The sequence below is a fragment of the Notamacropus eugenii genome, chromosome 2 (genome assembly GCF_028372415.1).
Source record: "Notamacropus eugenii isolate mMacEug1 chromosome 2, mMacEug1.pri_v2, whole genome shotgun sequence".
Taxonomy (NCBI): domain Eukaryota; kingdom Metazoa; phylum Chordata; class Mammalia; order Diprotodontia; family Macropodidae; genus Notamacropus; species Notamacropus eugenii.
The window spans coordinates 375,659,625-375,684,322 of record NC_092873.1 but is presented as its reverse complement, the minus strand read 5'-3'; the positions used below and the strand labels follow the sequence as shown (position 1 = coordinate 375,684,322).

Here is a 24,698-nt window from a genome sequence, read left to right as displayed (position 1 = left end):
GGGTCTATATTACTTTTCTGACACCTGGAGAATAACAAGATAAACTCATACCTATTCTATAGAAGGTAAAATATTTAAATTTCCCCCATATCTAATGAAGTTTTGGAAAGAATTTAGATATTTTCACAGTTGAGATTTGAGTTCTATGTTAATGTAATGATTTTTGTTCTTCTTACAGAGAAATTCAGTAGATATCCAGAGTCAGGCAAACTATGCCCTCCCCTTCCCCCTGAAACTTCAAATATAACAAATGCTATAAAAACAATGATTTCTGATCAGTTCTGAGGATGGGATTAAAATATTTCATTTCTACCTGCACTGTACATCCATTTTATGTTATCTTTCAAGCTACCAAATTAGAAAGTAGGATTACCTATGAGAAACCAATTGAACTGAGAACCACCCATCCCTAGCTATATATTTTCAGATTTCTGGCATTCATGATAAAGTTTGTGTACAAGCTAAGAGAATGGGGAGAGGTCGAGACAAACAGGCAAGCATGCAGACAGACCGACTAACTTTGGATTTTATTATTTTTTTTTTTTGAGTATATGTGCTTAACCGTAGACTCTCAAACATTCTCACTTAGCCATGGATTTGGTCTGCTTTTCCAATTCTGTATTAATTTATCAGTGAACATCTCTTCCATTCTTCCAGTCAAGTCCCCAAATGCAAATGTGTACTTATTGACAGGAGGAAGCCACAAAGAAACATTCTGCTTGCTTGGGGAGAGGTCACGGTAGGGGTGGGAGACTGAAGGCAGTGCTAGCCCTCCAATCAAAGTACCAGACATACTCTCCCAAACAACCTTTCCTCTTCCTGCTTCAAACTTGCTCCCCATCTTAGTGGAGACCATTGCACTTGTCAGGAGAATTCCCTTCCACCATCAAAAGAGCAAATTAAACACCAGTTATCTAAACATCAGATTTTCTATTTTTATTAAAAACTCACAAATTTATTCAACATGTTTTCTTTCATACAGTGAATGGTCTAATATGCACTGGAGGTCACACAAGCTTAGGTTTATTAGAACAATAAAAGACATATGAGAAATTTAATATATAAAGAAAAAAGTAGCAGCTGTTGACTGCATATTTGACCATAAAATTTAAATATTTTGGACTTTTATTTTAAAGACACAAAAATAAAACCTGTGTGGGTCTATATAAGTCATATTAACAACTCCATGTATGTTCAACAGGACTAAAAATTAGCAAAGATGTTTTTTCTTAAACCTTGTAACACTTTTTTTTTTTTAACACTCTCGGGTTGCTGGTGCCAGGCACCTTACAGTATTTGTGCTATAATTAGTTTATTTGGCAACTGTTTGAATATCATGTTTTCTCTTTGCCTCCTGTAAACAACACCTTTTACAAACTAGCACAGTGAGCCGAAAGCCCTGCGAATCTGTCGGAGAACATCTACAGAAGACGAAAGGAGGGAGGGAGAAAGGAAGGAAGGGAAAAGAAAGGAACAATTTTGGTTGGTTGCTCAAAACATTTTGCTTTTTGAACAAGAGGTTTCAAAACAGGATATATTAGTAAAACACTGAACTCCTGAATTTAACATCATACGTAAACAGTTGACTGTTTTTTAGTTCAATAGTCTTTATTTTGTGTTTTAAACTTTTCTCACGAAGGTAGAATACTTTCTTGTATAGCTGTTGTTTCAAGTCATTTTAGTGAGAGGTCTGGCTGGAGATCATCCTAATGAGGGTGGTGTGTGTGTGTGTGCGTGTGTGTGCGTGTGCGTGTGTGTGTAGTTTCTGAAGGTAGAGTTGATGCTGAGGGCATTTCGTATTTCTGTTATTTTGGCGGAAAAGAACCGGATAGACAGACAGACAAAAAAAAAGTCCCACCTGATGCACAGCAGCTCGGTGTTTCTGAAGCTAAAAGTTTGTTGTTTGTCGTTGTTAGTAAACTCTGAGAGACAAAAACTAATCGAAGATTTCCTAGAGCTAGAAGCTTCGTTCATCCTAGCCCAGAAATGAATGCTCCAGAACCGGCCTTTTCCCCTTCCCTGACTCAGATTCGCTTCGCTTCGCTTCCTCTGGTCTCCGAGACGAGTTGGGTTCTCGACTTGTGCCGGCGTCCTTCTTCTCCACTCTGTGCATCCTGGGCGCCGGTTAGACCGGCCGAACATCACCCTCATCGCCTCCCGGGAGCTGCCCGGAGCTGTCCGAGGCTGGACTAGTCCTTATAGCTTATCTCGACCTTCCGCGAGCTCACTGGATTGAGGACGGAGGCTCGGCTCCTTGAGTTTTTACGCGAATTGGGGAACATTTTTGAGTTTGCGCCTTACTCTTGTTCACTCACCCCAAGTCCTGCACGTTGTCCCTGGGTCTGGGACTCTAATCCCGTCTCAGGATGCATTCGGATCTCAATTCGCAGTCACCCCCAAATCTTTCCTTCCCTTCCTACCACACCCCAAGGAGAACGGTCTCTCTGGCGGGAAAAGAGGAAGCTGCTTGGGGGCTGATTCTGTTTTTGTGATTTTTTTCTTTGTTTTGTTAGTGTGTGTATTTTTCATAACGACTCGTTTCTGTACAACCACGCAAGTCCAGAGGCGATAGGCAGCCTGCCTCAGAGGAGGCCCTCGCTACCACACCGCTGCCTCATTCATTTCGGGAGGATGGGAAAGATGGTTACCGTAGCTCGCCCCGCCGTTGACTGACAGCGAAGAGAAGGGCGGGCTGGGTCCGAAGACTTCCGCGGACATGGAATGCAGAGGACCGGGGAGATTGGGCTCCGGGCTCGGAGAGTCTCCAGGCGGGTGAGCCAGGATGTCGGTGAAGCGCTGTGCCTCGCTGGACGGGTGGTGGCCGGGCAAGGGATGTTCCAAGCCTCCCAGAGGGGTCCCAGACGGGCCGGACGACGGCACGAAGGGCAGGTCCACGGGGGTCTGAGCCTGTGACGAAGGAGGGCCTTGCGGGAAGAAGTCGTAGTTGCCCCCAGGGCCGTAGTACTCACTCTGGTAATCTGAAGGTAACAAAAAAGGAGGTAGGGGGAAACGGAGAGAGGTGTCAGGAGTGGACAGAAGGGATTGCAAGGGGTCCTGGTGCCCCAGGTAATCCGAAATTAAGTGGTAATGGGTAAGAGAGAGCATTTTTCCTAGGAATCAGAGCCGCCGGCGTCAAAGATTCTCCCAGTTACGGAAATATGGTGGAGCTGGGGAAACGGGTTGCACGTATAATTATGCAGAAAAGGAGAAGGCTGGGGTTATTTCGAGTTTCCAGGAGCAAAGCACTGCCTAGATGTGAGGAAATGAGACCCGCTAGGGCCAGAGGAATATTAAAATTTGTTAGTTTGTCTGCTAGCCTTGCATGGCACAGCGCAGATGTGTAAGACGGATAGAAGCGGAGAGCTACGCAAGAATTTTCAATTTTGCTGTCCCGGGACCTCCCCCACCCCCCTCGAACAGAGAGAGAGAGAAAGAGAGTGAGAAAGAGTGTGTGTGTGGTGTGTGTGTGTGTGTGTGTGTGTGAGAGAGAGAGAGAGAGAGAGAGAGAGAGAGAGAGAGAGAGAGAGAGAGAGAGAGAGAGAGAGAGAGAGAGAGAGAGAGAGAGAGACTTTATTCAGAAGCAAGAACTTTGCCCTTTATATATCACTACCTCTTCCTCGCACCCTGGACCCAATGTACTCTCCCAAGCTTCCGATTTCCCTTTGGAAAACAAAGCCTTCTGAATGTTCCTGGCGCCAGAGCGACCCCTCCGAGTATCAGGAGAGGAGCTCAGGCTGTGACACCCCGAGCTGAGATGTTCAGTCTGTGTCAGCTCTATGTGCCCCGTCCTCGGACCCGCTTAAAACGAAGTGAATTACTTCCGGCTTCTCCCCTCCTCTAGTTCAGATCCCTTTACCAACCTCCGTAGAAGGAGAAGGGTCCGTTGGGGATGAGCTCCCCCGGCTCCAGGCGGTCCACAAGCGGTCGCATCCTGCGTGGGCTGCGGAAGAAGGCGTGGCGCCGGGCGCCTAGAGCGCTCAGCTGCTTCATTCGCCGTTCCTTGGAACGTCGGTTCTGGAACCAGACCTGGAGGTGACAAGGCGCAGATAACCCAGACATGAGGCAGAGTTGGTTCAGGAGGACAATCTGAGAAGGAACTGCCTCTGTCTGTTCCCTTTGTCACGCTCCCACCACTCCCTGGCTCCGGCCCTGACCCTTCCTTCCAAGGAAACTTTTTCTTTCCCTACAGACAGCCGTGGCACAGTCCTGTCACGATCCCCGACGCAGAAACAGGGACCGGTCTCCTTGATTAGTGCAGAACCCTGCCCACCCGAGGCTCGCTGCGTTGTCCTGAACATAACCGCAGTGCATGCGACACACACCAAGCCAACACAATTTTGCCGACAGGAATATATGCATGGGCAGGCGTAAAGTTTCAGATTGTGAGACAAGGAGTGACAGTTGGATTGTATGAGCTTTTAACACTGGATTTGTATGTGTCCTTTTTTAACAGTCACACGTTCTCATAGACACAAGCCTGGGGACCCAACGCCATTTTCCCCTCAAACATACACATCGTTCCAGATACAGGAACGAAGATGTCCAGAACCCTGAGTGTAACAATCGCTTATACACACACGGAGCCTCCCAACCACACCATCTTAAGCTAACCAGTCCTACTCATATGCATTCTCGCATTTTCACACCATGGAAATCCCATCTGACCCCAGATGGCTGCATCCCCACCTCCCCCTCCCAGTCTCGGCCCCAGAGCTTGCTACCGAAGGAAACAGTCTTCTGCCGCTACCATCTTCACTCCCCCCCCCCCATAAGTTCCCTTCCCTTTCCTTTCATAAGGGGGTGAAAGAGAGAAAAATTTGCCCTCCTTTTCCCTTAGCCATCCAGACAGGGAAGGAGATAAAGAGGCGAGAGACAAAGTTGATTCTGAGTGAGGGAAGGCGATTATTCCTTCTTTGCTCACAAACAAAACCAAAGTCCGTCAGATTCGCCCATCACTCATTAACTCCTCTGGACTCAGCGGCTCTTCCTGACTTGGAGAGTCAGAGGGGAAAGTCAGGAGTCCAGACCGTCAAGACTAATCTTGAACCAGTTCACTGGAAGCAATAGACCAGGCGGTCCTCTGAAGCTTTTAGGGGAACCAGACCAAGTCGGCTCGCACTCTGGCCAGATTTGCTTCGTTTCCTTCCCCCTCTCCCTCCCTCCCCTACCCCAGTCCCCTGGTTAGAGCTACCTCTCAGCTCAGTTCAGCTCGGCAGTGACAGTCTCCGCCCCTCCTCGCCCCCAGGGCCACCTCCTCTTCTCCCCCCGCCAGGGGAACCGGCGGTAAGGAGAAGTAAAGGGCGGGATGGGTACATTTCCTGCTTCCCTCTAGAGTGCGCGGTGCTTCAAAGGCCAGGCGGAGGCAGGGGGTGTAGGGCCGGTTCCTCAGCCTCCGGCCTCTACCCCTCTCTCCCGCCAGCAGTGCACATATCTTATGCTACACCAATCTCCACTTTCTCGATCCTTCCCTTCCTTTCTCACTCTCTGCACAAACTTGACCGGTTATAGAGGGAACCGAGCTTTGCGCTACATTCAAGCAAGCTTTCCTTTCGAGAAATGGAAAGGAGTAAAGGCGCACAACCGGACTACACTCCCGATCCTGAGATCTGAACCTCCCTCCTTGGGGCAAGCAGGGCTAGGTTGGGACGCTATGAAGCACCATGCCCATAACCCCTGAGACAGACTAAAAACGCTCCCCATACTTCCCCTCTTCCTCTCTGGGTTCCTGACCTGGATGACCCGCATGTTGAGGCCAGTCTCCTGTGCTAGCTGCTCCCGAATGTGACGTGTGGGCTTAGGAGTAGCGGCGAAGGCAGCCTTGAGTGTCTCCAGCTGCTTGGCCTTGATAGTGGTGCGTGGTCCCCTCCGTTTCGCACCCAGGTTCTGGTCATCATTCTCGTTGCTACCCGTCTCTTTGTCCGACACATTGGCGCTTTCGGAGTCCTTGGCGTCGTCCTGGGACGGGTCTTGGGAATCTGGGGACAAACTGGGGTCACTTCCCGTTGTAGCTGGAAAGAGAGAAGAGCCTATTCATCAGTGCCTCAGAACTTACCTCTCTCTCTCTCTCACCTGTAGGTGGGGAGAGGAGGGAGAAGTCTGATCGATGCTTGGTTTCCTCAGACCCTGTCGCCCGACTTAGCTTGAAAGTCAGTCCCCTCTTCCCCTTTCCTAGCGGGTATCGAGCAAAAACTTCCAAGGTGAAGGATATTACTCCCCAGAGTCTGACAATAGTGGTGTCCCTGTTTTGGTCTGCTCTGCTCTGGTTCTGCAGGCCCTCCCTCAACCACCACCCCTAGTTCCCTACTCCTCCTGGACCCTCACCCGAGTGCAGGCTGTTCTCTTTGGCGGCGCTGCTGTTACTTAGGTAATCTTCTTTACAGACGAATTTATTCTCGTCTATAATGTAGAGCTCCTCCCCAGTGGACAGCTGCTTGTTACACATCATACAGGTGAAACAATTCAGGTGGAACACCTTGCTTCGTGCCCTCCGCACCAGGTCACTGGGGGAGATGCCCTGTGCGCACCCGGCGCATTTGGTACCAAAACACCTGCAGGAAAGACAAGGCCGGGACAAAATACAGAGAGGATGAGCGAGGTGAGCAGCGGGAAGACAACGTGAGAGATCTTGGAAAAGGCAGGAGGGAAATGGGAAGAGAGACAAGGAGATATAAAGTAAGACCGGTAGACTGAGAGACCCCTAGAGATGGGCACAAGGACTGAGAAACATAGGGGCATGGCGGGGAGGGCAGAAACGGGAAAAGATACATAAATACAAAGACGGAGAAACACAAAGAAGTGAGAGGAAAGTTCGAAAACCACACAGAAATGGAAATTCTCACAGAACTAGGGCAGTATGGAGTGGGAGAGACAGAAACAAGTAGGAGAGTCACTAGGCAAAGAGACCGAAAGGTCAGGAAGAGGAGGTAAGAAAGAACCCATCGGGTCCAGCACCCCACCCGTGACTGTACTTCGCTTTTCTGGGAAGAACAAGGAAAAGAAAAAAAAAGAAAGAAAGAAAAAAGGAAAAAGAAAGAAAAAGCTTCAGCGCAAGGCGAGGCCGAGGCCTCGGGAAACTTTACTCGCCTCATCCCTTTTTAGCATTTAAAATAAACGCCCGGAGTTAATTATGGCACAATGCAAAATGCAAGGAGCGCCACTTTTCACTCCTCCCCCTCCCCCTTTTCCACTAAAAAATAATAACCTAAAGGCACAGGGGGTTGGTTGGCTCAAGTCCCGGTGCCATAACCGGTGTAAATAAATAAACTCACAGAGTCGCGGCGCAGGCTGCCTTTTTATTTATTTACACAACGTTGGGGTGGGTTCGCTTAAAGAGGAGTGGAAACCAGCGCCCAAGCCCGGCTTCCAAGGAAATGTAGCTTTTCAGGCACCCGGCCTTCGAAATGAAGCTACTTGAGCACCTCCCCGAAGCAACTGTGATTTAGACTGGTCTTAAACCTGAGACAGAAGTGCGCGGAGCCCTGGGACCCCTGAATTGTCCAGGACTAGGTAGGCGACTCCCACCTGCGTGAGAAAAAAACGTCCCGAGAAGAAACAGCGTTCTCCTAGGCCCAGCGTTTTTTAATTGCTCTGGCTGTCCGCTCCGCGCCATTCCCCGATTCTCCGGTTCTGTTCTCAACTTCGTTCCTGAACTGTCCGGGGCTCTATGCCTCGTTTGGTCTCCCCCTCCGTTTTGTCCGAGTGAAGACGGGGTGGGTTTTGTTTTTCAATGAAAAAGTCCCCTTTCCCTAGTTTTCCATTTCTCGTCTCGTAGGATTCACATTTCTTCTCTGGAAAGCCACACGTGCCCCAGGCCCACAAATCTCAGGTCAGGTTTTGCAGGTCTAGACCACTTAAGTCCCATGCCCTAGGGGGAACATGGGCCACAACCAAACTTCAAGCTAAAAATCCCTTTTCGGCTTGCTACACAAAATTCCAAGAAGAGCACAGCTGACATTTTCGTCTGAATAAGAAGAATAATAATAAGAATAATAAGAGAGCCCTGCTCTCAGGACTTCAAACTCCTTTTTACGGGTACGCAAATCTTGCCCACTAAAAAACGGAGAACAATTTAGGGGAGCTTAAGTTAATTTAAAGGGCATGATACTAGAGGAGGTGATAGCCAGGAGAAGCCTATTGGGTTGGGTAACTAGGGCATTTTGAGAGCCGTCGCAGTGATCCCGCCGCTGGGTATTCACAGCGTTCAAACGTGAAAAAAGTCAGAAGCCTGACAATCTCACCGTAGGCAGACCCAGAACCGGTCAGAAAGAAGCCTTGGGAACAGATCTGGGGCTGAGCTATGAGTCGTCACTGCCCGAACCCAGAACAGTTCAACCTAGAGCCAAGCCGGAGAGCAGCGGAGCCCAGAGCAAGATTTGCCAGCATCCAGGTTCTGATAGCCTGGGCTAGGTGGAGCTTCCAGCACAGTCAAGATTTGACTGAGTTTGATTGTAGGAGATGGAGGTGCCGGGGCGGGAGGTGGGGACTGCTTCGAGTACTGGTTGACTGACTCTCGATCCTGGCCGAGGCTCCAGTCACTAGTTTTCTCCAGAAGACCGGGGTAGCGTCAGTAAAATCCGAAGCTTTAGTAAGAGGTTTAGTAAAACTAAACCCGAAACCCCGAAGCTTAGATTTGCTCTGCGTGCTCTTCGGATTACCGACCCTGGTCCTGAGACCTAGGGCCTGGTTGACCCTCCACGCCTCCAGCGCTACTAGCAAAGCCCAGGAAGAGATTTCTCCTCGACCGACCCAGTCGATTCTGTCCCCAAAAGCTGGCTAGTGATTTGGAGGCTAGTGGTGAGGAATAGGGCAATGGGAGAGAAATAGGGCGAGCTGCGGGTCCTTGAGCTCAGCTCCCCGCAGGTTTGCTTACTCCAACCCAGGCAGGCAAGAGGTCAGGAAGTCGTCAGAGCTAGGACCTCACTGGAGCTGAGCGAAAAAAGTGACAAGAACCTGGGGGAGGCCCAAGCCAAGAGCAGGGGACTGAGGCTCAGTTCCTACGGTCGCCCTCTAACCTCTGGAGGCCTGAGCGGCTTCCGAGCTCTGGACTGAACTTGAAAAGACCTCTTCAAGTAAGCCCGGGAAGGAGGAAGTTTTGGTGCGGGGGGGTGAGGTGGGGAGAGGTATAGAGTGGAGAGGAGAGACAAAAATAAAAATAAAAATGAAAGTCGGGGCTTGTTCAGTGCTTCTGTCTTCGTTCTTTGGGTGTCAAGGTACATTGAAGGAAAGGCAGGTCCTGGGCTCTCTGAGCGCCTTCGGGACTTGGCGACCAACTTTGGAGGCAGCTCCTTAGGGAGGCCTTGAGCATCCTAGCCCCTTGCCGGGTGCCCCCAGCTCGTCCACTCAAGTTGCCCGAGACCCCTAAAAGCCAGGTCTCTGGCTGCCGGCTCCCTTCCGCCCAAGACAGGAGGCAGGGGTCAGCGGTGGGTGGGAGGATCAGAGGGAAGGAAGGAGGAGCAGAGCAAGGGAAAGAGAGGAGACAGGGGAGTCACTCACCGAAAGAAGTCGTTCTTGCAGTAGAGCTTGCCCTCCCGGGAGAAGCATTTCTCGGTCAGGTTGCATTTACATTCACAGCACTGGACGCACTTCACATGCCAGGCCCTGTCCAGCACGTTCAACAGAAACCGGTCCAGGATGGGCCTTTTGCAGCCGGCACAGTGCACCATTGTCTTTGGTTTGATTGTGAGGAAAGGGGGGAGCAGGGGGCTCAGAACAGGGCAGGCAGGTCGAGAAGAGGAGGCTTCCCGCAGAAGAGGACCAGCAGGAGCCTCCAACCACCGTCCTCTTCCCTCCAAAAACAAAAAAGGTGAGAAAGAGAGACAGGGAAACAGGACCGGCTGGGCTATGCAGAATCAAAAACGCACACCAAAATCTTTTTTTTTCTTAAATTAAGAACAAACAAAACCGGAAGAGGATAGGAGAAAAACAGAAAAAGAAAAAGCGTGGCCCACGAGGGGCGGGGGGTGGGGGGGAAGTAGTCCCCGGGTCAGAGCTGGGGCAGGAGCAGCTCCTGGGACTGGGAGATGGAATCCCGGAGGGAAGACCGACCCGTAGGCAAGGAGCTGTCTGAAGAAAGAAGGTCACCGAGAACCGCGGGAACCAAAATAAATAAATAAAGTCGGAGAGGCAAGAAGACAGCGGAGAACGATCTATAAGGAAACCACCCAAGCGATGAGTTCTCTCAGGTCTGAGGTAGGAGCAGTCAGAAGTCAAAGTGCATTTGCTTTTGTCTTGGGGTGTCTCTGTCTGAGTGTCTCAGGGGTGCAGGTGTGTGTGCGCGCGCGTGTTTCTCCACAAAGCGAGTTAAAGGGGGGGGGGAATAAATGAAAATTTAAAAATGAGTGAAGGAGCTTTGGACCCTAAACTTCCAGCATAGCCCAGCGGATCGACGGGTGGTGGTGGTGGGGTAAGAGAATGGAACGCAGCGCTTGGCCTGGAGGAGGGGGGTGGGAATGGGGGTGCAGAGAGGGAGGGAGGGGGCAGCAAGACAGGAGGCGCCAGCTGAGGCGATAGGGGAGGAGGGAGGGGAAAGCTCTTGTTGGTTTTGCTTGTTGCTGTAGTCTTTTTTAAAAAAGCAATGCTTGTATCAATAAAAACTGGACAGAGAGGCTTCCACTAGGAAGGTCGCCTAGAGTCACGCTAGCTACCCCTCCTTTACCCACGGCTCCTTTGCCTGGGTCTCTTCAGAGCGGCCCAGCGGGCTCTGCGCTCTCCCCTCCGGTTCTGCTCCTGCTCCCGGGGAGGCCGGATCCTCAGTTCAGCGAGCCCGGCCAACCATTTCCCTGGTCACAGCTCCCCACCAGCTCCGCGCGCAGTCCCGCATTGCTCGGCCAGCTTTGTGGATATGGGTGAGTGTCCAGGAGGCAATCGCTGGGGGGGGGGGCGGTTTGGGGCAGGACTGAGGATTTTTTCCCACTTCTTTTTTCCTTCTTTCCTTTCCTTCTCCCCCCTCCCGCCCTTTTTTTTTTTTTGGTTGCGGTTGCAAATACCAGTGCCCTTTCTCGCCTCCTAATTTTTTTTCTTCCAAGGGTTAGAGAGGGGGCAGGTCCTCACAATCGCCAAAGAAATCCCTATAGTCCTAGTGACCACCGCTTCCACCGGGTCTGCACAGACTGTCTCTCCTGCTGCTTCCTCCGCGGCTTGTGGCTGTCTCTTCCTGAGTGCCTGTCCCCAGTGCCCCGTCCCCGTCCGTGCGTCTCTCCCAGGCTCCGGCGGCTTCGTCACTGCTCTCGGCTGTTCCCAGCCGCTCTGGAAGCCCCCTAGCCTTAATGCAGCGCTCGACGACGTCACTGCGGGCGGCGGCCAATCAGCGACTCGCGGTCCCTCTGTAAACCATTATCCATCCCGGCGGCCGGGGAGAGTGCAGCAAGACCGCTTATAGAGAATCAGCCGCGGAACCCGCGGCAAAGTGCGCAGCACGGTGTGGCGCAGCGGCTCGGAGACCAGCCCTGACCGGGTAAGGCAATAGCAAGCCTGGGAGAAAGAAACGCAATGAAGGGAGGCTAGGGGCAAGAGGCTGGTTGGCTGCAGGGCTCGGGGGGGAGGGGGCGGGGCGGGAGTTGGAGGATCGAGCCTTGTCCAGGGTCGTGACATCGCTGGTGAGCACGGGATTGGATCTAGGCGCATGGTCCAGTTTAATAATGCTATGGGGACTTATTTGACCCGTTGACTTCCTGGGGTCTGAAACACAGAGCGCGTCTTTGGGGAAACCGAAGAAAGTACTGAGGGCAGCCGAAACTACTTCCTCCCGCCTGCTACTTGCTCAGGCCTTCACCTTTTCCCCTTCTAATCGCCACTCCCCTCTCCCCCCCCCCCCCCCCCCCCCCCCACCGCCGAGCTCTAGAAGGCTTTGCTTCCTTCCCCCGCTGGGCGGTCCTTGAAAGTTGTTTAGACGCTTTATAGATGAGAGCGGGGGTGTGGTGATGGTGAGGAGAAGGTGGTGGGGCTAGAGGCTACAGGCCAAGAATAATGGGGGGGGGGGGGGGCCTCTAGAAAGGGAACAGTGCGACGGATGGGGAGTTGCAACCAAGGCAAGAAGCAGTGAGAAAACTTTGGAGACGAGAAAACTCAATTCTGTATGAAATGACTCGGCGGGAAGTCATAGGACTAACTCCCGCTGCGACTTTGAGGGGAGATTGAGGGAGGCCATAGGCAGCCCGGAATGCTGGGCACTGGGGGGAAGGGAATTGTCTCTCGCATGTCCCTTCGCTCCCCATGCTCTAGGTCCGGCGTTCACTCTCCCAAAGCTTTGGAACGCCATTTACTATTCAGGCCCTAGGGCTGATTCTTGAACTGTCTTCAGACCCGTTGCCATTTCCCGCCAGGTGTGCTCCGGCGTTCGAAGTTGCTCCGAATGGGCCGGAGTGGGGAGCAGGGGTAGGGTTGGGGTGGGGGGGAGAGCTGGCGGTAGGGGTCGTGCGGACAGGAAACCAGTATCTCGCGATCCCAGTTTGTTTCTGCTGCAGATCTGTTCAACCCTAAATTCCATTTCAGGTACTCAGTCTCCGCTGTTAAGCGGGATTTTTCCAGAGATGGGGCCTGCAGATGGTTAGTTGTTCTAGGTGGGATCGTCTCTCCTCCCGGACCCTCTCGGCCTCTAGATCTTATTTTCCGCATAATGTGGATGGATCTAGAGAGGCCGGGGTCAGCGACGGCCGAGGTGGCGGCAGCTTCAAATTCCTTCCATATGGGACTTGTCATTTTTTTTGACTAAGGTGACCTTGAGGGCCAGCCCTACAGAGACTATCCTAAGCCAAGGGAGGTTCAGAGCAGCCGCTCAGAGAGCCTAGAGTGGGCCTGGTGTCCAGGCTCCCAGCCGAGGAAAAGATTCTTTGCCAGGAACTTTCCGAATCACCTTTTCCAGAGAAAGAGAGAAACGGCTACAACGAAATCGACTTTGACTCCTTACAGCCTTCATGGTTTCGGGTCCTCCAGACTCCCCCTCCCTTTACCCTTTCTTCGAGAAAGAAACTTGGCTCTCCTTTCCTGGGCTGGGACAGCGCGGGCCTTTGAGGCAGCCACCTTTTAGGTAAAACCAAACCTGAGGCCTATGGCCCTTGCCTCCTGCCGCCTGCCCAGCCCTGGCCTCCCTCTCCTTCTGTTTCAGGGCGTGGGGATGTCCCGGACCTTATCCCTTCTAGAATGGAAGGAGAGGCTGAATTCTCCTCCTTTCTCCTCCCCTGGTGTGAAGGGGGGGGGGGGCAGCGCCGACCCCAATTAAAAAGTCTCTCAACCAGTTTACTAAGTCTTCTGAGATCTCTGAGTCTCTCCAGGAATTGGGCCCCTGATGTCGAGGTTCCTGGGTGGGGAAATTGGGAAGAGATCGAGGCTCGGGTGACTGCTTCCTTCTGCTCTGTCTGCAGACCTAGCATCCAGTAGAAAATTGGTCAACTGGAAGAGAAGGCTTCAGCACCGCAGCAGTTTCTTCTGGTCTCCTTAGATGCTTAAGGCACCCCCCTCCCGACTTACACCCCCCCCCCCCCACTGATGTCGAAGTTCGAGTCTGGGGTGAGGCGGCTGTCCCTCCGAGGTGGGGCTCCCTTCTCCCCCGCAGCTGTCCCGGTTCTCGCCCGCTGGCTCCCTCGACCCAACCGCCCCTCCCTGGAATCAATAGCTACCCGAGTCCGGGGCGGCTCACCCCCCGCCCCCGGCCCAGCTGGGTTCCTTCTCATGCAAAATAGGGGGAACCCTGGGGGCTGGGGACCTATAGGGTGACAGCTGGACCCGGCTGCCGCCCCTCCCGAAGCCTGAGCCTCGGAGGCGTGTGGGTGGAAAGGGGGCGGCTCAGGGACAGTAGCCTGAACTTGCAGCCCATTTGGGAACAAGGGCCTAAAGCGGCCACCAACTCCCGATTCCTGCTTGTGCGCGAAGGAGGACACGGCCACTCAACTCACCCCACCTCACGGCAGACACTTCGAAAGCAGGCCAGAAAGTCAAAAGTAATAATTGGTATTTGTATAGTGCATTAAAATATGCAAAATGCTCCTCACACGGGCTATTCATGTTATTGCGGAGTGCAGCGAAGGAGGGAGGAAGGCTTTAGGAAATTAGGAATCTGTCTCTTGCATCTCCCAAGACAACGTAGCAGATTCCCAGGTGAATTGGAGGACTCAGGAGGCAGACTCTTTATCAGGCAACCCTATTAGTAACTTAAATTTAGACCCTTTACGGCAATATTCCATCAGCTTCCTGAGTATTCTGTGTAGAACACTGGAGTAGTGACATTTTACCTTATTTGTTGCTGAGAAGAGTGACTTCCAAATCCTAAAAGCCCCAGAACTGGAATCGTCCCGGGTACACCGCTCATCCAGACGGCTGGGTGCACGACTTTCCCTTGCTCAGCCACATTCAAATGTGTTATGTGTGCACAATACACAGAACACTGACACAGGCATGTCATTAACATTCACAAACATACAGGGACATGCACACTCACATTGATATGGACACAATCATTCATAGTTCCGATGCTGCCCTGTGAAGGATTACTTTCACCAGCATCTTGTGGGTCTTCTTGCTCAGCCACTGTGGCATTCATTCTTAATAGTTCCTAGTTTTCTTCTCACCCAACCCCAAAGGTGGAAGGACAAGACCCGATCTTCCCAACATGCTAGTTTCTTTCTCCTAGGAAGGAGCAAATAAGGATCCAAGGGACTGAGGGAGTCTTCAGAATTCTAAAATATTTCGATTTCCCCTTCAAAGAGTGTGTGAGTACAATGTTAGGGATTGGAGTGAAGGGAACTTTTAACAAATAGCCCAGGCCCCACTGCAGATAGGTCAGAGTTGGGTCTAGAGGAAATAGACACAAGTCTTTCTCCTGTTGGCCAACCTTGCTCTCTTGTCTCTATCTCCCTCAGATGTTACTCAGTGACTTTTCTGTCTCTTGGAGAGGCAACCCTCTCCTTTATCAAGCAAGATCACAGAATGTTAGTGTTGTATGAAATCTTATAGATCATCTAGTCTAATCCTCTCAATTTAACAGAGGCCCTCAAGATGTGAAGTGACTTGCTCAAGGTCATTCAGCAAGAGGGTGACAGAATCAGAATTAAAATTCAGATCTTCCTATTTTCAAGGCTTTTTCTTTCTTTTTTTTCCTCTTTCTGTTTCCTCTCCAATTCTCAGCTGGTGCTCTACAGAGAGTTCTCTGGACACTCTCCTAGCCCTGTTTATGCTGGTTCCCCTGGGGTCAGGTTCCTTAGAATTAGAAGAAATTCAAGATGTCCCTACCTCCTAATCAACTCAGAGTTATCCAGAAAGTGTCTCAAAGTCCAAAGAAGGAAGGTTTTTAGGGACTGGCCTCAAGCAGGGCGTGGTGTACTTCGGGTTTGGCCTTTGCCTGGAGAACCAAATCCTTCCTTGCCCTAGTGGTGCCCAACAGAAATCAAGGCAGCCTGGGAGAAAAGAGACTTGCTTGAGCCACGCTGATCTGGCAACTTGCGGGAGGAATTTTTCCTTTTTGCGGGGTAGCGTCGCCTACTAGCTGTCTGCATTTCCACCTTTTTTTCTCGCCTCCCTTACCCCCTGCCAGTTTCTGTTTCTTTCGGTCTGTCACCGGAGTTCTGTTTCTCTAGTCTCCCGGCTTTGCGTGCTAGACAAGAACACTTCCCTCTGAGAGAGAAAACCCGTCTAGCCTGGGGAAGCTAGATCCCGGGAGGGAGCCCAGAGGCATCCGGATGTGGTCCAGACTAGGAACGGTGTTGAGGCACCACGCCCCTGAGCACTCTGCGTTTGTCTCCCTGGCTCCGGGTACAGGTGAGGTGGGGCGGAGGGGAGGAGAGTTTCTCTTGGAATAGCTTTCTGGGATGAACGAGAAAGAGTTGAAAGTTCAAGATGTAAGTTTGCAGAAGCAGAGGGAGAAAGTGTGCAGAAACATTCATCAGGGGGTTTCTCTCTCTCTCTCTCTCTCTCTCTCTCTCCCTCCCTCCCTCCCTCCCTCCCTCCCACCTTTTGTCTATCTCTATCTTTCTCTTAGTCTCAAACTGTCCGTGTGTGCGCGCGGCCGTGTGTGTGTGTGTGTGTGTGTAAGGGAGATGGACAGATAGGCAGATTCCCAGACACAAAGGCACAGGGAGAGAGGCAAAGACTGAGGAAGACACGGAGACAGAGGGGACACAGATCCAGGCAGACTATGAGGAGGGACAAGCGTGAAAGTGAGAGTGTGTGTAAGGCGTGGTGATCGCATAAAGGAGAAAAGGGAACAACATTTACGATGGGAGATTCGATTTGGTTGTGGAAGAGAAGGGCTGTGCGCAGAAGCCCTACAAATAAATAAAGCGTGTTAAAATGGTAAGACCGTGGATATTTAGGTACATGCACGTGTTGCTCTGTCTGTGTACTGTGAGGACACACATTCGCGGCGCGCGCACACAAAAGCCCTGGAAAGAAAAGACAACCGCTCCTGCAGTCTCACAGTAATTAATCCTCTGGCTAATTGACTTTCTCCCCTTACCTAATGGCGGCAGTCACTGCCAATATCTGGAGCGATACCAACTTAGAGGGAGGGAGAGAGAGAGAGAGGGAAAGTGAAAGGGAGGGAGAGAGAGAGAAAGAGAGAGAGGAAGAAAAAGGAGGAGAAGAAGGAGGGAAAGAAGGAGGAGAGAAAAGAACATAGGGGAGATTAATGAGAAAGGGAAATGCAAAAAGAAGAAGAAAATGAGAAGAGGGAAAGGAGAAAATGGAGAAGGGGAAGGAAAAGAGAAGAGGATACAAGATAGAGAAGTAAGTTAAGAGAAAAGAGGAGGCTGAAGAGAAAGATCAATAGTAGGAAGGGTGAAGATAGAGAAGAAATGTAAGAGAAGAATGGGGAGAAAGAGAATAAGAAGGAGGAGAGAAAACAAGGAAAATAAATGAGAAGAGGAAGCAATGAAAAAATGAAAAGAAAAGAAAATGAGAAGTAAAAGGGAAAGGAAAAATGGAGAAGGGGAAGGAAGAGAGAAGAGATGAGATAGAGAAGAAAATTAAGAGAAAAGAGGAGGTGGAGGAGAAAGAGAAATAGCAGCAGCAGAAGGAGAAAAGAAGAGAAGAAATGTAAGAGAAGAATAAGGAGAGAATAAGAAGAAGGAGGAAGAGAAAGAATAAGAGGAGAAGGAGAAGAGGGAAGAAAGAGGGAAAGAGAGAAAGAAAAAAGAAAGAAAAGGGGAAAGTAACAGACGAGACCATTTTCAGAAAGGTCTAAATCTGTGCTCTGGGATCTTTCCATCCCTTCTCACCTAGGTCCTCCAATGTTTCCTACATCTTTGGGGCTTGCTCTCTAGCTTTCTGAACAGAGAGCAGATACTGAAAATAGGTGTTCTCAAGAACTCACCTTCAGTGAACTCAGTTCTCCTCCCAGATTGTCTCCGGTTATTCTGCCCGGTTCTAACCCATACTTTATCACAGAATATCCATCCTTCTTCCCAGTTTCTCTAAGCAAAAAGCTCAGAGGCACTTTCTGTCTTTTGGTGATAAAGCTCCTCCCTTATTTCCCCCTTATCCCCCATATAGGGTAAGTCTCAGTGCACCACATCCCTCCTCTAGATGTAATGACTTCCCCTTTCAGATAGAACTTAATTCCAGATCTTTTCTCCAGAGCACCCACAGAATACGTGGCAATGGCTGAGCCAGAGGAATCAGAGGTGAGATGTATCTGAGGTGGGGAGAGGCCTTAGATAGTGTAGGAGGTAACATTCAATGATTAAGGGTGGAGGAAGGAATGGATGTTGGTCACTTACAGAGGGAGACCTAGAGATAAAGAGACAAAGGGAGAGGGGAAGGAAAGAAGGAAGAAAGAGAAAGAAAGAAAGGAGGGAGGGAGAGAGGAAAAGAGAGGGAGAGAGAGAGAAGCAAAATAGAGAAAAGAGAGACCAAAGGAAAGAGGGATCAAGGGGGGAAAGGAAAGAGGCAGAAAGAGGAAAAAGGGAGGCATAGAGACAGAGTAAGAAACAGAGAGCTACACCGTGTTGGGAAAAGAGAGACATATCACACATAGAGTGATAGACAATGAGAAAGACAGGTATACTGTGTAACTTGGAGAGAGTGTAAAGTTCTATCACTGAGTGTGAACACATATGTATGTGATTGTACAACAGGGAACCTATCTGTCTCACTGAAAGACTCAGTGACCGCATGTATGTATGCATATATCTATCCATTTGTATGGCTTCAAAGCGCAGCCTAAAGGTTGTGTATAAGTCCAAGTAGCAACCCCATGGGTGAAGAGGTCACACCCTCTTCCCTTCTTCTGCTTTGCCAATGGAGCTCCAGTGTTCATGAGGAAGAGAAGGATGGGGAAAGACAGAGACTGAGAGAGACAGAGGGAGGGAGGGAGGGAGAGAGAGAGATGGGGGAGGGGAGAGAGAGAGAGAGAGAGAGAGAGAGAGATATGCAAATAAGGCTGGGCCTGAGCCACCGTTGCCATGACCCAGTTGGGGAGCAGGCCCTCAGTCTCAGTCTTCTTTGGATGCTGCCAGAGGCAATCCTCTGCTGAATACAGCTCTTGAGTTTGGCTTCCGTGACTGGGGAGGCCCTCTGAGAGGAGGTTGCTTTCTCCTGCTGGCCTCCTTCTGAAGACTAAATAAATAAACATCTCTGCCCATAAACAGTGAAGTCACACAGACTGAAGAGGGAGAGGGTACAGCTCCCCAGAAAAAAAGCCAACTTTTTTACTTTAAATTCCCCTTTAGAGGCATTCCTCCATTTGACCAAAGAAAATCTCCAAAGAGCAAGAGCATCGTTAAAAGCAGAAGGTGTGTGTGGGGGGGGGGGTAGGGGTGAGGACAGATAGGGGGCAAAGAACTTGGAGTATGGGGTGGCCCTCTCTCTATACTTGCTTAAGAACACAGAGAGAGATGGAATAAAGTTACAGAGAGAAAAAAAGAAGGGCATATAGAAGGCAAATAAAGCCAGAAAGGAAAGAAAGTAGAGAGGAAAAGAGAAAGAGAGAAAGAGAGACTATAATAAAAGAGGGTGAAGCCAGCCCCAGGAGGTTGGGCCCCATCCCAAGCCATCCATCTTCATTGTCTCCGTGTGTGCAAAGGCAACCCCAGCATAAGGAAAAAAGCCACTATCGAAGCTGCGGCTTTATTTTATATCCTATAGATCAGGAGGGAGGCAAAGCTTTATTTTCGCCAAGAGACAGATATTTTATTTCTCTCTTACGGTTTTATGTGTGAGAGATGTCAGGGAGCGACAATGGATGGCTAATGCATAGGCAAGAGGAAGCGGTTTTGGCATGCTGTGTGTCATGGGGTCTTGGGGGGGAGAGCGGGCCTGGGATTTAGGGCTGATGGGACACTCTGGGGGATTTCTGCTAAAACATCTCTCTTCATAAATCCAGAAGCATGGTCAGCTCAACAGGGAGAAGAAGGAGTTTTAGCGGGGAAAAAGAGTTGGGCCTAGTAATAAATGTACACACAAAAGAAATCAGTTACCTTTCAATATGTAAGGCCAATTAGAATCCTACTGTACCATACATCGATGCATGGAGGTATAAACATACATCCAAACAGATACAGATCCCATCCAAACAGATGCAGATCCCATTCACAGTGACAGATCTTCTATAGTTCTGTTCCGGGGTTGTGCTCCCTTTGCCACATGCCATTTTAACTTTTTTTCCTGCTAGAAATGAACCTCTCTTTGCCTCAGTTTCCCCATCTATAAAATTGATACAATAACAGCAACAACCTCCCAGAGTTGTTGTGAGGATAATAAAATGAGATAATATTTGTGAAGTACTTTGCACACCTTACAATGCTAAATAAATGCTGGCTATTACTATTTTTTAATTTCCTTAGATCCTTTGGGATCTTCCATTCATCTGCAATCATCTGATCTATGGAGAGATCAAAATTTTTGCTGGGGCCTCTTAGGAAGTCACACACACACACACACACACACACACACACCTCCTGAGGTGTAGTCTTTGAGTCCAAGATATTAGAGTCTATTGATGTCCGTGTTTCAGATCTGTCCCCACTGGGAAACTCTGGTGATCTCAGAGACTTTGGCTCAACTACTTATGTCCTTGGAACTATACAATATCCGTAATTCTAAACATGGACTGAAACAAGGAAACAATTTTGAGAGGAAAGTTTGCTACTTATCCCTTTAAATTACCTTTTCATTTCACAACACCCTACCCTTGCCCCTAGCAAGCTGTTCCTTACCTTTCTACATAATTTATTATTTGGTGTCTTGGTTGAAATTCCTGCTCACAGGATCATGGGACCATAGATTTAGAGCTAGAAAGGACTGTGGAGGTCACCAAGCCCAAAGAATCTGAGACCCAGAGAGACTAAGTCATTTGCCAGGGATCAAACAGCTCATTAAGTATCTGAAGTGCTAGGATTTGAACTGAGGTCTACCTGACTCCGAGTCTGGTACTCTATCCACCAAACTAGGTTCAGTATAATCAATAATACTACTTTTCCTTTCTTCTTCCCATCACTATGTCTCCATCATCAGGAAAGCAGGGTATACAACTTATGTGCCCTGTAGTGGAAAGAAGGCTAGAATGGGAGGTGGAAGATCTGTTTTAGTTCCAACCCTGCCTCACTAACTAATTGAATAACCTTAAGTGAGAAGGTTTTACTGTCTCAGCCTCAGTTGCCTTCTCTGGGAAATGGGCTCAACTAGGTGTTTTCCAAGGTCTTTTCCAGCTCTAATACCTTAAACTTTATAATCCATCCTCTTTTCTGGCATAGAGCACTTGGTTTTTTAATGTAGGCTAAAGACAGTTTAGAAAATGTGACTACCAAAGCTCCAAGGTGGGGGTGGGGTTAGGTAGTCCCTCAAAATGCTTTGTGTTTGTCCACTGAGGCTGAGACTAATGGAGGTGGAGACTGGGCAGGAAGGTTGTTAGGGGTATAGGAAGTAACCTAATTTTTGATGCCTCCTTTTCTAAGTCTAGGGGCAGTCAGGATATTTCTTGAAATGTGTGGCTTTTCTCTAGGAAACTGAACCAAGGGTGATTTGCCTTTTTTTTTTTAAAGAAGAAAGAAAAAGAAAAAAATGGGGGCGGGGTGGAAATCAATGTGTGGCTGATTAGCAAGTTAATTATTTCAGTACCCCAAGGGTTAGAGTTGTGCGAAGTTGTCCAGTCCAGTGTAATTTCACAGTCTGTGCACTTCCTGGTGAGGGCTGGGCATGGCTATGTCTGCCACTCTATCCACCCACCTGCCTTCTGTCTTACCGGCATGCCCAGAGAGACATAGGCAAGCCTTGGGAGTGGGCAGTATGCTTGGTATCTTTCTGGTCTCGGCTCTGGGGAGAATATAGGCAATATAGATCTATGATCCTATCATTTATTCATTCTACACCAAGATTTTAATTAAATAGTTGGCTCTTTTTATCATCTTTTTCTTTAAGAAAATTTTTATTGAAGACAAGGAGAAGGTAATTTATCTGAAAATGGAATAGCTTTGGTAGATCCAACTTGGGAAGAAGTCTTAGTTTCCTCATTTCAGGGACCTTTCCCTGCTCCTCATCCCAGTCTTGAATCCTCCTTAGTGGTCTGTGTTGTATCTTTTAGTTTTTCATAGGAGTGGTTCCCCTTGACTCCTTTCTCCAGAATGTTTTTATCAAATCTCTGGGATGTTGATTTCTAGGGCAGAAAGTGTGGGGTGGGGTAATGTGAGTGAGAAAAGCCGACAGAAACAGAGAAAAGAGGAGGGAGGAAGGGAGAGAAACAGAGATAGAGATAGAGAGATGGGGGCAGGGGGGGTGGTGGTGGAAATTGTATGGGAGAATAGAGGTCTTCCCCAGAGGCCAACTCAGAATTTGAGTGAACACCAGCCTTGAAATCATTGCTCTCTACTGCTCCCCAAGGACTTCTCTGTTCCCCACCCCGCTCTTCACTTCAGGTCTCCCCTTTCCTTTCCCCACCCCCCCCCCACTTCTCCCAAGGTGGATAAACGGAGCACCACACAGTTTACTTAAGTGTGGTCCCATCTGCTCAGCCTGTCCTTTCATAAGGGGAGGGATTTATGTGATGTCCTTGTCCACAGACCTGGGATTTGGCTGGAAAGCTTGGGCTGCTGAGAATATTACCGGAGTGCTAATGTGCTGAGGAAAAGAGGAGATTCATTGCACTGTCGTGTGTGTGTGTGTGTGTGTGTGTGTGTGTGTGTGTGTGTGTGTGTGTACATCGGGGAGGGTTTGTATATGTGTGAAGGAGAGGGGAGGAGGGCCTCACAGCTATAGTGATGAGTATCTTTCAAGATTCCTACTCAAACAAAACATTAAGAAACTTTAAAAAAAAATTCTTCCAGGAGACAGCTTGTATCACCAAGCTGTGGAAAGACCATTTCTTGACTGAGGCAGGATGTAGAAGACATGATAATTGTCTGGTGTGAGCAATGGGAGCTTTGATCTAAGGCCCATGGCTGTGTCTGGAGGTGCATGAAATGGGACTGCACTGCTCCAAACAGATCCATTGAGAGTGGGAGGTCATAGCCTCAGTTGGGGTCTGGGTATGTATGTTGTGGGGAGGCATGGTAGGTGGGGTGGACCCTCTCCACCCTGCATGTGGGATGACCTTTGAGGTGCCTTTCTGTTCTGACATTCTATTATCCAATGATTCTCAGGTTGAACCTGACTAGCCTAGATAGTTAAAGGTGAGCAGAGGGAGGCAGAGGTATGTGCATACCTGCTCTCTCTCTCTCTCTGTCTCTGCCTCTCTCTCTCTCTCTCTCTCTCTCCTCTCTCTGTCTCTGTCTCTCTGTGTCTCTCCTCTCTCTCTCTGTCTCTCTCTTTGTCTCTCTCCTCTCTCTGTCTCTCTCTCTGTCTCTCTGTCTCTCTCCTCTCTCTGTCTCTCTCTCTCTCTGTTTCTCTGTCTCTCTCTTCTCTCTCCTCTCTCTGTCTCTGTCTCTCTGTGTCTCTCTCTGTGTCTCCTCTCTCTCTCTCTCTCTCTCTCTCTCTCTCTCTCTCTTTCTCTCTCTCTCTCTGTATGTTAGGGAGAAGAGAAACAACAGTTGTCTGTCTAATTCTTGGCACCACCGAGTCAAAATGAATCCAAAAAGATTGATGAAAACTGGACAGTAGCTACCAGGAATGTTTGAGTACTTTTGGTGTTCCTTGGACTTGGATCTTAGGATTGAAAGTGCCCTTGATGAATTTTAGAAGGATTTATAGTTATCAGTTATTCTGGACGACAACATTCCTTTATGTCTATTCTCCTTTCCTGACCCCTTCTCAGACACCTGGGAGGGGCTCATGAGCGCTGGTGCTGGTGGGTGAGAAGGGGAACCATCAGTAGTTTTTCCAGCTAACACCCCTATTCTCAAAGGTTAGAGTTTAATACCAGGCATTGGCCATCTAGCTTCTAAACTGCTCCATTGGTCAATAAGGTCTCAATAGTGCTTACCTTCTAGTCACTCCCTTATCCTATCTCCAGTTTTCCTATCCTACATTTCCTATCCTTTAGCAAAGTACAGTTATCTCTTCCACATCGAGGGGATGAGGGGCACAGTACCCCTGTGGTATGAAAAATGTTTTGGCCTTCTTTGTAGCAGAGAAGAATTCTGATTTTTTTTCTTTTTCTTTTATGGGGTGTTCACAGTACCTTATTGTAAAGTTTGGGCTGGTATTACACAATACCATACATATATTTTATGCATTTCTGAGTTTCTAAACTTTTTCTGTGTCATCTACTGGCCTTTGCGTGTCATCTGTGGTTTCTGCAAAACTCCAAAAAATATTCATTTAATTTTTTACGCTGATCTGTGATATATCAAAACCTCAGTGGGGCAAGTCATGATGTGGAAGGGATATACTTGGTTTCTGAGGTCCTCTTTCTCTGTGGGCAGCCCATAAGCCGTAACCTACAGTAAAGGGAGCTAATAATCCATCCTATAGTCTTGGCAGCTATTTTTAGTGGCACTGGGCAGTTCAGGTCCATAGTAATTTGCAGGCCTATTTGTGGAAATGGGTGGTATATTTTTAGCTCTGGGGGGTGGGAAGCTGGGATCCTCACCTGTGGGTCTCCCACCCAAGAGGCCCCCTACACCTCTCTTTTTCACTGATTCAGAACGAATGGTGTCTAATTGTGTCTGAAGCTCTTTCCTTCTACCTCTCTACTAACATCTGTGATGGAGACAAGGGATAAAGGGCAGAGAAGCATTTCAAAGGTCAGGGCTAAAGCAGGATCCTCTCCCTCTGTCCTTCCACCTCCAACCTTAACTGTTCAGTTTCTCTCTTCTAGGAAATGAAGAGAATAAAGGAAACAGATGGGATGGCATTGGATTGGAGGAAGAAAAGGAAGATGATCCTCTGAAAGGCTGGGGCAGCGATAGAGCTCTCAGACGATTCTTACTGCCACGTGTTACCCAGAATTGTCTGACACTGTCTTTAATTGTGTCTGCACTCAATAACCTGTGTACTCCCATTTGCCAAATGCTGCTCTGCCAAAGCATCCTCAAATAAACTGCTCAAAATGGTGTCAGGGCCTTGCATGGGCTATTTAATTCTATCAATGATAAACAATGTTAATGTGTAATATTCCAGACGCCACGATGTCATGTTTCATTTATATATGCCCATACATATTTAAGCAGGAGAGATACAGATTACAGATGTGTACTTTCTACTAGTTACTAATGAGAAATGCAACAAAAAAGCAGAAATCTCATAACCTGGTGAACGTACCTACGTTCCTGCTTTGCACACATGGATCTTATCCGTCTTTATGTACAGTTATAGAAGGATATGGGTATGCACCATTGTGC

At 49.1% G+C, this 24,698-nt stretch overlaps 1 protein-coding gene and 1 long non-coding RNA gene across 2 annotated transcripts; one reads left to right on the top strand and one right to left on the bottom strand.

The window, feature by feature from the left end:
- Positions 1–921: 921 nt before the first annotated feature.
- LHX1 (LIM homeobox 1) lies at positions 922–11,192 on the bottom strand. The gene is made up of 5 exons (XM_072646945.1): positions 9,493–11,192; positions 6,322–6,548; positions 5,731–6,008; positions 3,861–4,026; positions 922–2,978 (listed from the first exon to the last, which is right to left on the bottom strand). The coding sequence occupies exons 1-5, from the start codon at positions 9,660–9,662 to the stop codon at positions 2,599–2,601; spliced, it is 1,221 nt and encodes a 406-aa protein (XP_072503046.1). The 5' UTR covers positions 9,663–11,192; the 3' UTR covers positions 922–2,598.
- A 143-nt stretch (positions 11,193–11,335) lies between these two features.
- LOC140528790 (uncharacterized) lies at positions 11,336–24,411 on the top strand. The gene is made up of 2 exons (XR_011975300.1): positions 11,336–11,452; positions 24,176–24,411. It is a non-coding gene; the product is annotated as an uncharacterized lncRNA (long non-coding RNA).
- Positions 24,412–24,698: the final 287 nt, after the last annotated feature.

Bases quoted from the DNA above. Each gene is read 5' to 3' on its own strand.
- LHX1 (XM_072646945.1), bottom strand. From the start codon at position 9,662: ATGGTGCACTGTGCCGGCTGCAAAAGGCCCATCCTGGACCGGTTTCTG. The intron at 6,009-6,321 runs GTGAGGGTCCAG...CTCTCTTTCCAG, and splicing joins AGAGAACAGCCTGCACTCGG to CTACAACGGGAAGTGACCCC. The intron at 2,979-3,860 runs GTTGGTAAAGGG...TGTTACCTTCAG, and splicing joins ACCCTTCTCCTTCTACGGAG to ATTACCAGAGTGAGTACTAC.